General features: G+C 36.7%; 3 protein-coding genes across 3 annotated transcripts; all 3 read left to right on the forward strand.

Moving 5' to 3' along the window:
- LOC110278191 (uncharacterized) lies at nucleotides 1-1,203 on the forward strand. The gene has a single exon (XM_021136404.1). The coding sequence runs from the start codon at nucleotides 1-3 to the stop codon at nucleotides 1,201-1,203; it is 1,203 nt and encodes a 400-aa protein (XP_020992063.1).
- A 66-nt stretch (nucleotides 1,204-1,269) lies between these two features.
- LOC107474450 (uncharacterized) lies at nucleotides 1,270-6,878 on the forward strand. The gene is made up of 11 exons (XM_021135388.2): nucleotides 1,270-1,919; nucleotides 2,008-2,316; nucleotides 2,408-2,513; nucleotides 2,601-3,267; nucleotides 3,420-3,689; nucleotides 4,985-5,232; nucleotides 5,327-5,540; nucleotides 5,617-5,709; nucleotides 5,791-5,892; nucleotides 5,998-6,336; nucleotides 6,608-6,878. Exons 1-4 carry the CDS (start codon nucleotides 1,330-1,332, stop codon nucleotides 2,796-2,798), a joined length of 1,203 nt encoding a protein of 400 aa, XP_020991047.2. The 5' UTR covers nucleotides 1,270-1,329; the 3' UTR covers nucleotides 2,799-3,267; nucleotides 3,420-3,689; nucleotides 4,985-5,232; nucleotides 5,327-5,540; nucleotides 5,617-5,709; nucleotides 5,791-5,892; nucleotides 5,998-6,336; nucleotides 6,608-6,878.
- Nucleotides 3,039-6,105, forward strand: LOC110278190 (uncharacterized). Its single transcript, XM_052257831.1, has 6 exons — nucleotides 3,039-3,189; nucleotides 3,420-3,689; nucleotides 4,985-5,232; nucleotides 5,617-5,709; nucleotides 5,791-5,892; nucleotides 5,998-6,105. The coding sequence occupies exons 1-6, from the start codon at nucleotides 3,039-3,041 to the stop codon at nucleotides 6,103-6,105; spliced, it is 972 nt and encodes a 323-aa protein (XP_052113791.1).
- Nucleotides 6,879-12,283: the final 5,405 nt, after the last annotated feature.

Genomic DNA, 12,283 nt, shown 5'->3' on the forward strand with positions numbered 1-12,283 from the left:
ATGGGATTAAATGATGCAGTTATACCCGATGGAGATGAAGACATCGCAGATGGAAGATTACATGAGGGCTCCTTTGATGATGGTAGTGAGTTCAATGAATTTTTAAAAGACGGAAATGAAAAGTTGCACGAGGGCAGTAAATGCACAAAGTTGGAGTTTATAATTAAATTGTATCACATAAAGGTTTTGTGTAGAATAAGTGATAAGGCCATGACTATGATATTGAATTTGTTGAGAGATACATTTGGTGGAATACAGTTGCCTTCTAGTTTTTATTTGGCCAAGCAAGTAATTTGCAAACTTGGCCTGGAATATACTAAGATAGATGCTTGCCCAAACGATTGTATGTTATATCTAGATGACAATCCAGATAACGTACAAGACACATGCAAGTATTGCGGTATATCTAGATGGAGCCCTAAGAAAAAAAAGAAAAAGCAAGCTGCAAAAGTTTTGCGATACTTTCCACTGAAGCCAAGGTTGAAAAGATTATATATGTGTAGCAAGACGGCTGAGCACATGCAATGGCATAATTCTGCACCTGCAAGAGATGGATTACTGAGACTTCCAAGGGACGGCCAAGCGTGGAAGGATTTTAATGCTACGCACACTTTGTTTGCCGAAGAGCCACGAAATATTTGCTTAGGTCTTGCAACTGATGGTTTTAATCCCTTTGGAGCCTTGAGTTCTACTAATAGTGTTTGGCCTGTGTTCCTGATTCCATACAATCTTCCACCTTGGATGTGTATGAGTCACACTTCGTTCATCTTATCAATGATTATTCCAGGAAAGAAGTCTCCAGGAAATAAGATAGATGTGTACTTGCAGCCCCTTATAGATGAATTGAAAAATTTGTGGAATGATGGTGTGGAGACCTTTGACTCATCATCTGGAAACACATTTAGAATGCATGCAGCTCTTATGTGGACAATAAGTGATTTTCCTGGGTTAGGTATGCTATCTGGTTGGAACACACACACCGGTTTAGCTTGTCCCACTTGTAACTTTGATTCTTTTCCTTGTTATCTCCGTCATAGTTCTAAATGGTGCTTCATGGGTCATAGACGTTTTTTGGGAAGAAATCATAGATTTAGACTGAATCGTTTTTGTTTTGACAAAAGCACAGAGGAGCATGGTCCACCTAAGAAGTTATCAGGTTTTGACATTCTTGAACAACAAGAGGATGTTGAAGCACGAGACTAGCAACCAGAAGAATCTCACAGTGGTGGGAAAAAACCTCGATGAGAAGTTAAGCAGTGGAACAAGCGAAGCATTTTCTTTGATCTTCCGTACTGGAAAACCAATTTGTTGCGTCACAATCTGGACTTTATGCACATTGAGAAGAATGTGTGTGATAACATTTTGTACACTTTGCTTAATGACAAAGCAAAATCAAAGGACAATCTCAAGGCACGGAAAGATTTGAAAGAAATAGGCATAAGGCATGATCTCTGGCCAAGTGACAATGGATCATATCATTTATCTTTATTTTCACTAACACGTGACACCAAGAAGCTATTTCTTTCGGCATTGAAGAATGTTGTGCTACCAGATGGATACTCAAGTAATATTTCGAGATGTGTGGATGAAGGACAGAAAAAAATTTTTGGATTAAAAAGTCATGACTGTCATATTCTTTTGGAGGAATTGTTACCAATAGCAGTTCGTCATTTGCTGCCGGATCATGTTACCGCAGTATTGGCTGAGTTTGGCTCATTCTTTAAGATCCTTTGTGGGAAAAGCTTAAGTAACTCTGAACTTGACAAGCTCCAACAACGCATAGTGGTCGTCCTTTGCCAGTTGGAAATGTTATTCCCTCCATCATTCTTTACCGTCATGGTTCACTTGACAGTCCATCTAGTAGATGAAGCAAAGCTCGGAGGTCCAGTGCATTATCGATACATGTATCCAATTGAGAGGTAAAATATTTTGTATGATGAACTAAAGATCGTTAGAATTGCATCTCTAGTCATGTCATTTTTACTTGATTTTTTTATATTATTTTAGGGAGTTAGGCCATCTAAAATCCCATGTGCGGAATAGAGCACAAGCAGAAGCATCTATTGCCGAAGGATATTTAGCTGAGGAATGTCTCACTTTTTGTTCTCGCTATTTTGAAGATATAGAGACAAGGTTCAATAGAGCTAGACGTGTATGTGATGACCCGCTTGACAAGGGATGCTCAAAATCTTGTCTCTTTCCGCCGGTGGGTAAAGCAGGGAGTTCTGGTACAATTTTTACATTGAATGAAAAGCAAAAGCTACAAGCCCATAGATATGTGTTACTAAATTGTCCAGCCGTCAAGGATTATGTGAAGTAAGTAAAGATAGAGGTTATTTGCATTAATATATTCAAAATCTATATTCGTGAGTGACGTACTCTGAAATCAAATTAATTCCTAATGCAGTGAATTTAGAGAATACATAAGAAGAAGTTCAAAGGGAAGGAGACCGAACCCCACAGACATAGAGAAGAGAGTATTTAAGGAATTTGTTTCATGGTTTGAAAAACGAGTAAGTTACTAAATTATTAGAGTTTATGAAATGGAAAAGGTGTTAAGATATAAATGTTTTAACCCTCATAACTTATCTCAATTTCAGATAATGAACCCAGATACCATAGAACAGTTGTCTATTGACATCAAATTTTTAGCACGAGGCCCCTTATCAAATGCAACGAGATATAGTGCTTGTAAAATAAATGGTTGCACATTTCGAACTATTGCTCGTGAAGAAGGTTTGAGGACACAGAATAGTGGAGTATATTTAACCTCTAGCACACCATGTGTTGCAAGTTGAGTTGACAAAAATTTAAGACAAGGTGATGTACCCTATTATGGCAAGTTGGAGGATATAATTGAGGTTAGCTATTATGGGCGATTCACTGTTGTTCTCTTCAAATGTAAATGGGCTGATTCCACTCGACATAGAGGATATAGAAGAGATCAATGGCATTTTCATTGTGTTAACTTTGAAAGACCAATTCATACCGGTGAACATGAAGAAGATGAGCCTTATATTCTAGCGTCACAAGCATCAATGGTATACTATGTAGATGATGTCGTTAACAAAGGATGGAGTATCGTTGTTCATTTAAAACCAAGAGATTTGTATGAAATGGGTGATGAAATTGAAGAGGCTGCAGATGAGGACGAGCCACATCAAGAGCAAGCTCTTGATCAATATTTTGGTAACAGTGATGAATACATTCAATTGGCAACAAACCACTTGATCGATGACGTAGTTAACTCATAATGAGAAATCTAAGGTTAAAGCTTATTTATATATTTGTTAATTTTAAGGTTATGGTTAATCCGTTGGCTTGTTCATAAATTTTATCTGTGGCCTAATTTTTGTGTGAAATATAACATGCTTTTTGAGTTATTTTCTCTAACTATTTGTTGTTAAATTCATTTACAGCAATGCCGAAGTGTAAACGGTTTACTAATCCCCTGAGATCAGCTCCTCAACCTGAAAATGGTTTTGATCAGACTAACGACGAGGTATTTCACAATTCACCTACGGATATCTCACCACCTAATCATGATTCACCACCTAATCATGATTCAACAATACAAAGCAATCCGGATAGTAATATGGATCATTCACTGCCTAACCAAGGATCCCAAGAACATACTAGGCCCTTTGGTGGACGTCAATCTTCTGAATATTGGACCGTGGAGACAGTAGGTATGGTGCATAATAAACTTAATTTCTCATGCTGAGTTGCTAAATAAGTGCTTTCTATATAAATGCAAATTTTATATTTTTAATCTTTATATATAATATATTTTTTTTGTACAATCTCTTGTATGAAAGTAGAAAAGTGATGCATTGATAGCTGAACATGCACTATGCCAATTTTTACAGGTCTAATGCTGATTATTTAGCTTTCTATGTGGCTATGGTTGAATAATATTAAAGTTTACTTATTTTGAGGCATATGATAAATACTTCAATTGTACGGAAATGTTGCCCAAAATATTTTTACTAAAAATCTTAAAATTTTCACCCAACTCCCGAGGCATAAAATGAAAATACGAAATAGTACTACTCCTATAATATTACTAGATGACAAAGTGATATGCATATGCATGGTTCTGGCTTTTGTGAAATCACATTATTTATCATCAAATCATTATGATCTTTTCCCTTTCAAATTTCTTTTCTTTTTGTCCAAATTGTTATTTATTCATCTTCTCCTTGTAGTAATAATAAAATTTGGATAGAAAAATAATGAGTCTTTGTCTGGTCAATATTGCAAATTGCTCTCTGTCTCTGTCTCTCTCTCTTTCTCAATTAGATGTCCATTTAATTAACTTGTTCATTAGTTACTTTATAATTTAAATAATATAATGATCATACCCAATAATTAAGGTGGCTAAATTGCATTCTTAATTAAGTGATATCTCAATCCAAGTTGGCCATTCGTAAGTAAGACTAAATTAATTCAAGATTGTATTCCACTGCTAAATCTTTTATGTTTTTCGGTCCACACTATATATATATATATATATATATATGTACTTACCATTTCAATTTGTTTATTTTTAGGATCTAATCCACAGCTGAACAGTGGTGCCCATATGATTTACACGAGTTGTTGATAAATTTGAAATTTTTCATTTTTTCTTAAGGTGTACTCATATGAACTGCGAAATATTCTTGATTCTTGGAGAGTTCGTATTTATTTTTTTTAGGGGCACCTAACAAATGTTCTGTTGCAAACTTAGTCTTCTTTTACTCAAGTGATCTGTTTCTTTCTTGATCCTAGTGTCTAGGAGTGAAATTTTATTCTGGGATTTGTAATGTCCTTTGTGTTACATGTGGATTCTTCATAATTGTTTAAAATTTAAAAGCTTTTAATTGTAAAATGTTTAAAAATTTAATTTTTAAAAGTAAATGTGTACTTACATATAATTAATTTTATATGCAAATACTTTGTGTTTAAATTTTTAATTTAGTTTAAAACTTTGGAAATAAAGGCACAGATGGAACTATTAAGACTAGAAGGCTAAAAGTTAAAGAAATGGATAACTTATCTAGAGATGAGCAAGTTGTTGTGAACTTTGAAGATGAACAAGCTATTGGAGAAGCCCAAGGTTTGCTTGCTGGATATCTAGGAACATTGGCAGTTGATTGTAAGTTATTTCCAATCAATTTCTCAAAGTGGTCAGGACCTTTAGGCATACCTCGATCTAGATTTGAAGAGTGTTTTAGTAACTTGCTGAAGGTATATATTTGAAATATTTAGTTTTACTAAATTCCTATTAAAATTTTCTATTGTTAATGATATCTTGTTATTTATGTATGATTTTTTTTTATAGCCAAAATTTCATTTCAAAATTTCTGAGGGCATTGCAAAAGCGATATTGCAAGCTTAGCCTTGCAAAAAAGTGGTCACAACATAGAATTAAGTTATGGAAAGAGTTCTATGATCCATGCATGAGTAGACAAGCACTCATTGATAATGTCCCGGTCGGCATCGACAGAGATCAATGGGCATCTTTTGTTCAGTATCGGTTTCTACCTTCTACAATGGTAACATGCTAAAATTTTCAAAATATAATATTAATACGTAATCACTTTTCTAATCTTCATTTTTCTTTTTTTATAGGAGATGTGTAGGAGAAATAAGGAAGCTCGCAAGAAGCAAACAATTCCCCATACTGGTGGCTCGAAACCCATCTCAAGGAAAAGACATGAAATAGTATGAACCATCAATCATTTTTTGTTTTTACTAAATTATGATATGCTCTTTAACTATTTTTTTTTATATTCTTTTGTATAGTTTTTAGAAACTGGTCGAAAAATTAGCCGTGGAGAAATGTACATAGAAACTCATAAGAAGAGAGATGGGTCGTTTGTGACTGATGAAGCAAGGGATATAGCAGTAAGTTGTACTTTTTGGTCTATTTTAGTACAAAGTGTTACTTCAAAATCTGCCAAACCTTAATGTTATTTTGTTAAATTTTTGTTGCTTAAATCTCAAATGCAGGAACAAATTGAAGTACTTATGACTCAAAATGAGAAAGATGAATCTAGACCATCTACAAATGATGCTATTGGAAAAGTGTTTGGGGAGGAGCATTCTAGTAGGGTGTGATGCATGGGAATGGGAGCAACACCTACTAATACTTTCAGAAATGGCAATCATCCTAGCCAGTTAGCTAATTCTTCAACTTCAATGTCATCTACTACCAATTACTCCCAAGCTGATTTTAAGCGTTTGGAGTCTAAATTTGATGGGACATTAGCTGCATTCAAGGCTTATTTTCTTGCTAAAGAAGGAAGAATTCCTGTTGAACTTACTAGTATATTTGGCCATGGAACTCAGGTAAATTGCCATCTCTCGTCAAATCTATGTTGGACTAATATTTTTAAAAATTATGATAAATGATAACCGTTATATTATGCTAATGTTCTAGCATGGTATTAGTCTCGTATATTCTCACTTTTACATGCCTACTCTTACTAATTTGTTGTTCAAGTTTTTCACACAAGAAAAGGTTAATGCCTTTTTAACATTTTTGGTCTTTGAATTGTCGTTATAGTGTCATAGATGTGAGAATTTTTATGTTGACATTTCTATTTTTAATTTATTTTAGGCTAATGATATTGAGAACGAAACTATTACACCGACAACAGGAAGAACATCATCAGGAGGAAGCAATGAAAATCGTGAAGACATTGTTTAGTATTGCTTTAAAGATTGATTAGTTGTTTATTGTTCCACCTTTGTTAGGGTATTATGTTGCATTTTTTTATTAAACAAACTTATTCAAGTAGAGAACTCATTAGTGGTAGTTGTGAGTTTATATTATTTTAGCTTATTTAATTTTTAGGAGTAGATATATAAAGACAGTGATGATTCAGATATTATGCATTTTATTATAATATAAAAAAGTTATTATTTATTTTAATGGGTTATATTTTAGCTTTATACTTTAAAGATTTTTATTCTTATTAAATTTTGGATTCTAATAAATATTATATAAAATAAGAAAAAACTATATATATCATAGTATAAATATTTTGGCATTACATTTCAAATTGTGGGAGTTTACAACTCCAACAAAAAAAAATTTGTTTTAAGTTTACCATATTTGCGGGGGTTTAAAACCCCCACAACATGAATAAAAAATGCTGCAACACAAAACTGTTGGAGGTCTTCAGAAACCGACGCAATTTAGTTGAAACCCCCGCAAACAGCGGGGGGCAAAAAACGCCGCAATTTGGATTTCAAAATTGCGTCGGTTCTGATAAAACCCCCGTAAAATATTGCAGCACACCTAACTGCAGGAGTTTATTAAATCGCTGTAAAAACCCCCGCAAATTGAAAAAAAAACCCCGCAAATTAGCGTGTTTTTTGTAGTGAATCTGCGCCCATACTCGAGCTTCTAAGGTAAGTGCGGAAGCCGATATTCCCTTAGGTCGGGAACGATGGTATCCAAAAATCTATCTGCTGCCAGGTTGTGCGATAACTATGAGAACGACGTCCCAATCAAATTGGTATGTCTGGCACTTGAGTGAGTCTTCTTGGATTGCGTCCAATCCTTCTGGAGCAGGGGAAAAATCTAGAGCTCACTGAATGGTCTCTTCCGTTATAGAGACTTGTTTCTGACGAACGTAGACAGACTGCATAGTTGGCATATGAAAGTTAGAGTAGAATTCTACTACCCACGAAAGGTTAACCTGCCGTGATTGTCTCCGTAGGAATCCCCATTGTCTTTGTTCAATTTGCGGCTCAACAAATTCAGCAATACGGGTCGGGAGGATAAGAAGGTATTCGTTGTTGTAATTCCTTTCTGCCAGGATGGGGAACATCTGCTCACAATAACGATTAGGAAATCACGCAGTGTCCTTTGCTGGGAAGGCTTTCTCTTTTTCATCAACCTTTATAATCCTCTTAATTCTTTTTGTTGAGGGCTTTACTACTGTTGACGATGGCTCTGCCACTAATGCTCTTTTTATTCTTCTCCTTGCTAGTGGTTTGGGAGTAGCTTTCTCCTTGCCTTTCTTGGTGGCCATCCTGAAAAAGGAAAGAGAAGGTAATATGTAAAGTGAATGGTTCGAGCAAGGGAGCGAATATTATGGATGGTAATCAATGCACGGTAAGGAATGATGTCGTTGACACATGGTCTAGGCTACATGTGAAAAGTTCATAAATGGAAATGTAGAAAGTGCATGTGATGGCAATTAAATGCAAGATGTTTATTGGCATGCTGGCAAAGGCATGAGTAGCATAGATCAAGCATTCAATGTCCAAGTTAGATTACCAAGTCTTTCAAACTAATAATCTGTTTGTATTGACAATTATATTTAATCAAGAAAACATGAAAGGGGTTTTGTGAAAAACAGGCATTAAAGTAGTAGGATAACATAAAAGTAGTGCATGATGCCATATGGTCTTTTTCATAAACACATAGCATGCATGGTAACTATGATTTTGAAAATATAAAATAGAACATGCAAATAACCCTTTAAGAAGTAATATTAATTGTCGAACAATTCCATGATAATCCATAAGCAAAATATAGAAAATAATGACCCAAATAAATTTCTAACACCAATTAAAAGAAAAAGAAAACACAGATAATGAAAGTAAAAAGAAAAAAGAAGAAGAAACCATAAAAATAAAAATAAGAATAGAAAAGTAAAGCGGGAAGAAGAAAAGAAAAACCTTGATAATAGTGGGAAAAAAAGGAAGTAGAAAGTGAGAAAGAATGAAGAAGGAAGAAGGGAAAAAATTAGGATTTGGGAAAGAAAAGATAAGATATTTGGCTGATCTGGATAAGCTGTGCGCCGCATGTGACGCAGATGCGTGAGTGACGCCGTCGCGTGGTGTGCGGTGTTTTCAAGTGACGCGAACGCGTGGGTTACGCGGTCGCATGAGTTGATTTGTGCTATTGGCACGAGAGCAGCCTCACGGACGCACGTCTTTCTGTAGAATTCGTATATTTGCAAAAAATTTAGGGTGACGCGGTCACGTGGTTGACGCAATCGCGTGAATGGCTATACTTAGAAAAATGACGCGGACGCGTGGGGCACGCGGTCGCATGACAGGGCTGGTGCTTCTAGCATCATTCCAACCCCACTCCTTCATAACTTACTGCTATACACCTCTTTTACGTCGATTTTAAGGGCACGCGTTCACGTGGGTGACGCGGACGTGTGGGAGGCTTATTTTCCAAATAACGCGGGTGCGTGAGTGATGCGGTCGCGTGGCACGTTTGTGCCTAAGGCACGCCTCCAGCCACACTTTCGCGTGACTCTCTGTTCAATTTGTTTTCTTCCCAACGCACTTGTGACGCGGACGCGTCAGCGATGCCTATGCATCGCGTGCGCTTTTTTCTTTTTTTCTTTTTAAATAATAAATATGCAGAATGCTAATGCAACTATATGCATCTATATGCAGGGATGATGAGAAGAGTCATTAACACCATAAAAATAAAGTAAAGTAAAATAAAACTAAGACTGAAACGGAACGATCATACCATGGTGGGTTGTCTCCCACCTATCACTTTGCTTTTACATCCTTAAGTTGGAAGCTCTTTAGGCTCATTCTGCTTCTCTTGGTGGGTCTTCCAAGAGGAAAACCACTAGTTCTTTCTGATTCTTCATTTTCTCACCATGTTAAAGCTTTAGGCGATGTCCATTTACCTTTCGAAGTTTTGAGCTAGTAGGATGACGCAGGTGGAAAACTCAGTATGGTTTTACCTTCTCTACTCTGTATGGACCTTCCCATCTTGATCTCAGTTTGCCTGGCATGAGCCTCAATCTGGAGTTATATAGAAGAACTAACTCCCCTGGTCTGAACTCTCTCCATTTAATGTGCTTGTCATGGACAGCCTTCATTTTCTCCTTGTAACGCCTGGAGTTGTCATATGCTTCTAGGCGAAGGTTCTCTAGTTTTGCTAGTTGCGCTTTCTTTCGGCACCAGCTTTCGTAAGATTCATGTTGCACTCCCTTACAGCCCAGAAAGCCTTGTGTTCCACCTCGACAGGGAGGTGGCAGGCCTTTTCGTATACCAAGCAGAAGGGGCTCATCCCAATGGGTGTCTTGTACGCTGTTCTATATGCCCAAAGTGCATCTTGTAGCCTGGTACTCCAGTCCCTTCCTATGAGGTTTTACTATCTTTTCGAGAATACGTTTAATCTCTCTGTTAGAGAGTTCTGTTTGCCCATTGGTCTGGGGATGGTAAGCTGTTGCTACTTTGTGAATTATCCCATGCTTCTTCAATAATCCTGTTAGTCTTCTGTTACAAAAGTGGGTGCCTTGATCACTCACGATTGCTCGTGGTGATCCAAAGTGACATATAATATGGTTTCTAACAAAGGAAACAACAGTGTTAGCATCATCAGTACGGGTAGGAATTGCTTCCACTCATTTAGAAACATAATCTACAGCTAACAGTATATAAAAGTAACCATTAGAATTTGGAAACGGACCCATGAAGGCAATGCCCCAAATATAAAAAACTCACAGAAAAGCATAATCTATTGAGGCATCTCATCCCTCTTGGATATATTACCAAACCTTTGGCATGGGGAATAAGATTTACAAAATTCAGCAGCACCTTTAAAAAGAGTAGGCCACCAGAATCCACAGTCTAAGATTTTTTTAGCTGTCCTTTGAGGGCCAAAATGTCCCCCACTCTCAGATGAGTGGTAGGCCTCTAAAATGGAATGAAATTTTGATTGAGGTATACATCGTCTAATTACCTGGTCAGCACCACACCTCCATAAATATGGATTGTCCCATACATAATATTTGGACTTGTTTTTCAGCTTGTCTCTCTGATGCTTAGTAAACTGTGGAGGAAAAGTATGGCTAACTAGATAATTAGCTACAGGTGCATACCAAGGAACTACTTCAGATACTACTTGTAAGCTATCAAATGGGAAATTATCATTTATAGGAGTGGAGTCACCCTTAATGTGCTCAAAACGACTCAAGTGGTCTGCCATTAAATTCTGGTTACCACTCCTATCCTTAATTTCTAAATCAAATTCTTGTAGCAGCAATATCCAACGTATTAGCCTTGGTTTGGACTCCTTCTTTGCTAATAAATATTTTAGAGCTGCATGGTCTGAGTACACTACTACCTTAGTGCCAAGTAAATCGGTTTGGAATTTATCCAGAGCAAAAATAATAGCAAGAAGCTCTTTTTCAGTAGTGGTGTAATTAGATTGAGCAGCATCTAGAGTCTTAGATGCATAAGCTATTACAAAAGGATCCTTACCTTCACGCTGAGCCAGCGCCACGCCTACTGCATGGTTGGAGGCGTCACATATAATCTCAAAAGGCTGGCTCTAGTCTGGTCCTCTCACAATTGGAGTTTGAGTCAGGGCGATCTTCAACTTATCAAATGCTTGCATGCAATCCTTATTAAACTCGAACTCAATATCTTTATGTAGCAGTCTGGATAAAGCAATGCTACCTTACTGAAGTCCTTAATAAATCTCCTGTAAAAACCTGCATGTCCAAGGAACGAACGGACTTCCCTCACGGAGGAGGGGTAAGGTAAACTAGAAATAACATCCACCTTTACTGGATCTACAGAAATGCCAGTATTAGACACAACATGTCCTAGTACAATTCCTTATTTTACCATAAAGTGACATTTCTGAAAATTTAATACAAGGTTTGTACTAACACATCTGTCTAACACTCTAGATAAACTATCCAAGCAAAGGCTAAATGAATCACCATATATGCTAAAATCATCCATAAAAATCTCCATACAGTTCTCAATAAGGTCAGAGAAAAGACTCATCGTACATATTTGAAAAGTAGCTGGTGCATTGCATAAGCCAAAGGGCATTCTCTTATAAGCATAAGTCCCAAAAGAACATGTAAAAGTAGTCTTTTCCTGATCTTCAAGAGCTATATGAATTTGAAAGTAGCCTTTATAACCATCTAAAAAGCAATAATGGGATTTACCTAACAGGCGATCAAGCATCTGATCAATGAATGGCAAGGGGTAATGATCCTTGCGAGTGGCTTGGTTGAGACGCCTATAGTCAATGCAAACTCTCCATGAATTCTGCACTCTAGTTGTCAAGAGCTCTCCATGCTCATTTCTTATTGTTGTGACTCCAGACTTCTTGGGTACCACTTGTACTAGACTGACCCATTTGCTGTCTGAGATGGGGTAGATTATATCTACTTCAAGTAGCCTGGTCACTTCTTTCTTGACAACTTCTAAGATGGTGGAATTCAATCTTCTTTGAGGTTGATGGACAGGCTTTACTCCCTCTTCTAAGAATATTCTGTGCTCA

Source organism: Arachis duranensis, chromosome 2, assembly GCF_000817695.3.
Source record: "Arachis duranensis cultivar V14167 chromosome 2, aradu.V14167.gnm2.J7QH, whole genome shotgun sequence".
NCBI lineage: Eukaryota > Viridiplantae > Streptophyta > Magnoliopsida > Fabales > Fabaceae > Arachis > Arachis duranensis.

Excerpts from the sequence above, each read along its gene's own strand:
- LOC110278191 (XM_021136404.1), top strand. The coding sequence starts at position 1 with ATGGGATTAAATGATGCAGTTATACCCGATGGAGATGAAGACATCGCA.
- LOC107474450 (XM_021135388.2), top strand. The coding sequence starts at position 1,330 with ATGCACATTGAGAAGAATGTGTGTGATAACATTTTGTACACTTTGCTT. Across the intron at positions 1,920-2,007 it reads TACATGTATCCAATTGAGAG|GGAGTTAGGCCATCTAAAAT; the intron begins GTAAAATATTTT and ends ATATTATTTTAG. Across the intron at positions 2,317-2,407 it reads GCCGTCAAGGATTATGTGAA|TGAATTTAGAGAATACATAA; the intron begins GTAAGTAAAGAT and ends TTCCTAATGCAG.
- LOC110278190 (XM_052257831.1), top strand. The coding sequence starts at position 3,039 with ATGGTATACTATGTAGATGATGTCGTTAACAAAGGATGGAGTATCGTT. Across the intron at positions 3,190-3,419 it reads AGCTCTTGATCAATATTTTG|CAATGCCGAAGTGTAAACGG; the intron begins GTAACAGTGATG and ends ATTCATTTACAG. Across the intron at positions 5,233-5,616 it reads GTTTTAGTAACTTGCTGAAG|GAGATGTGTAGGAGAAATAA; the intron begins GTATATATTTGA and ends CTTTTTTTATAG.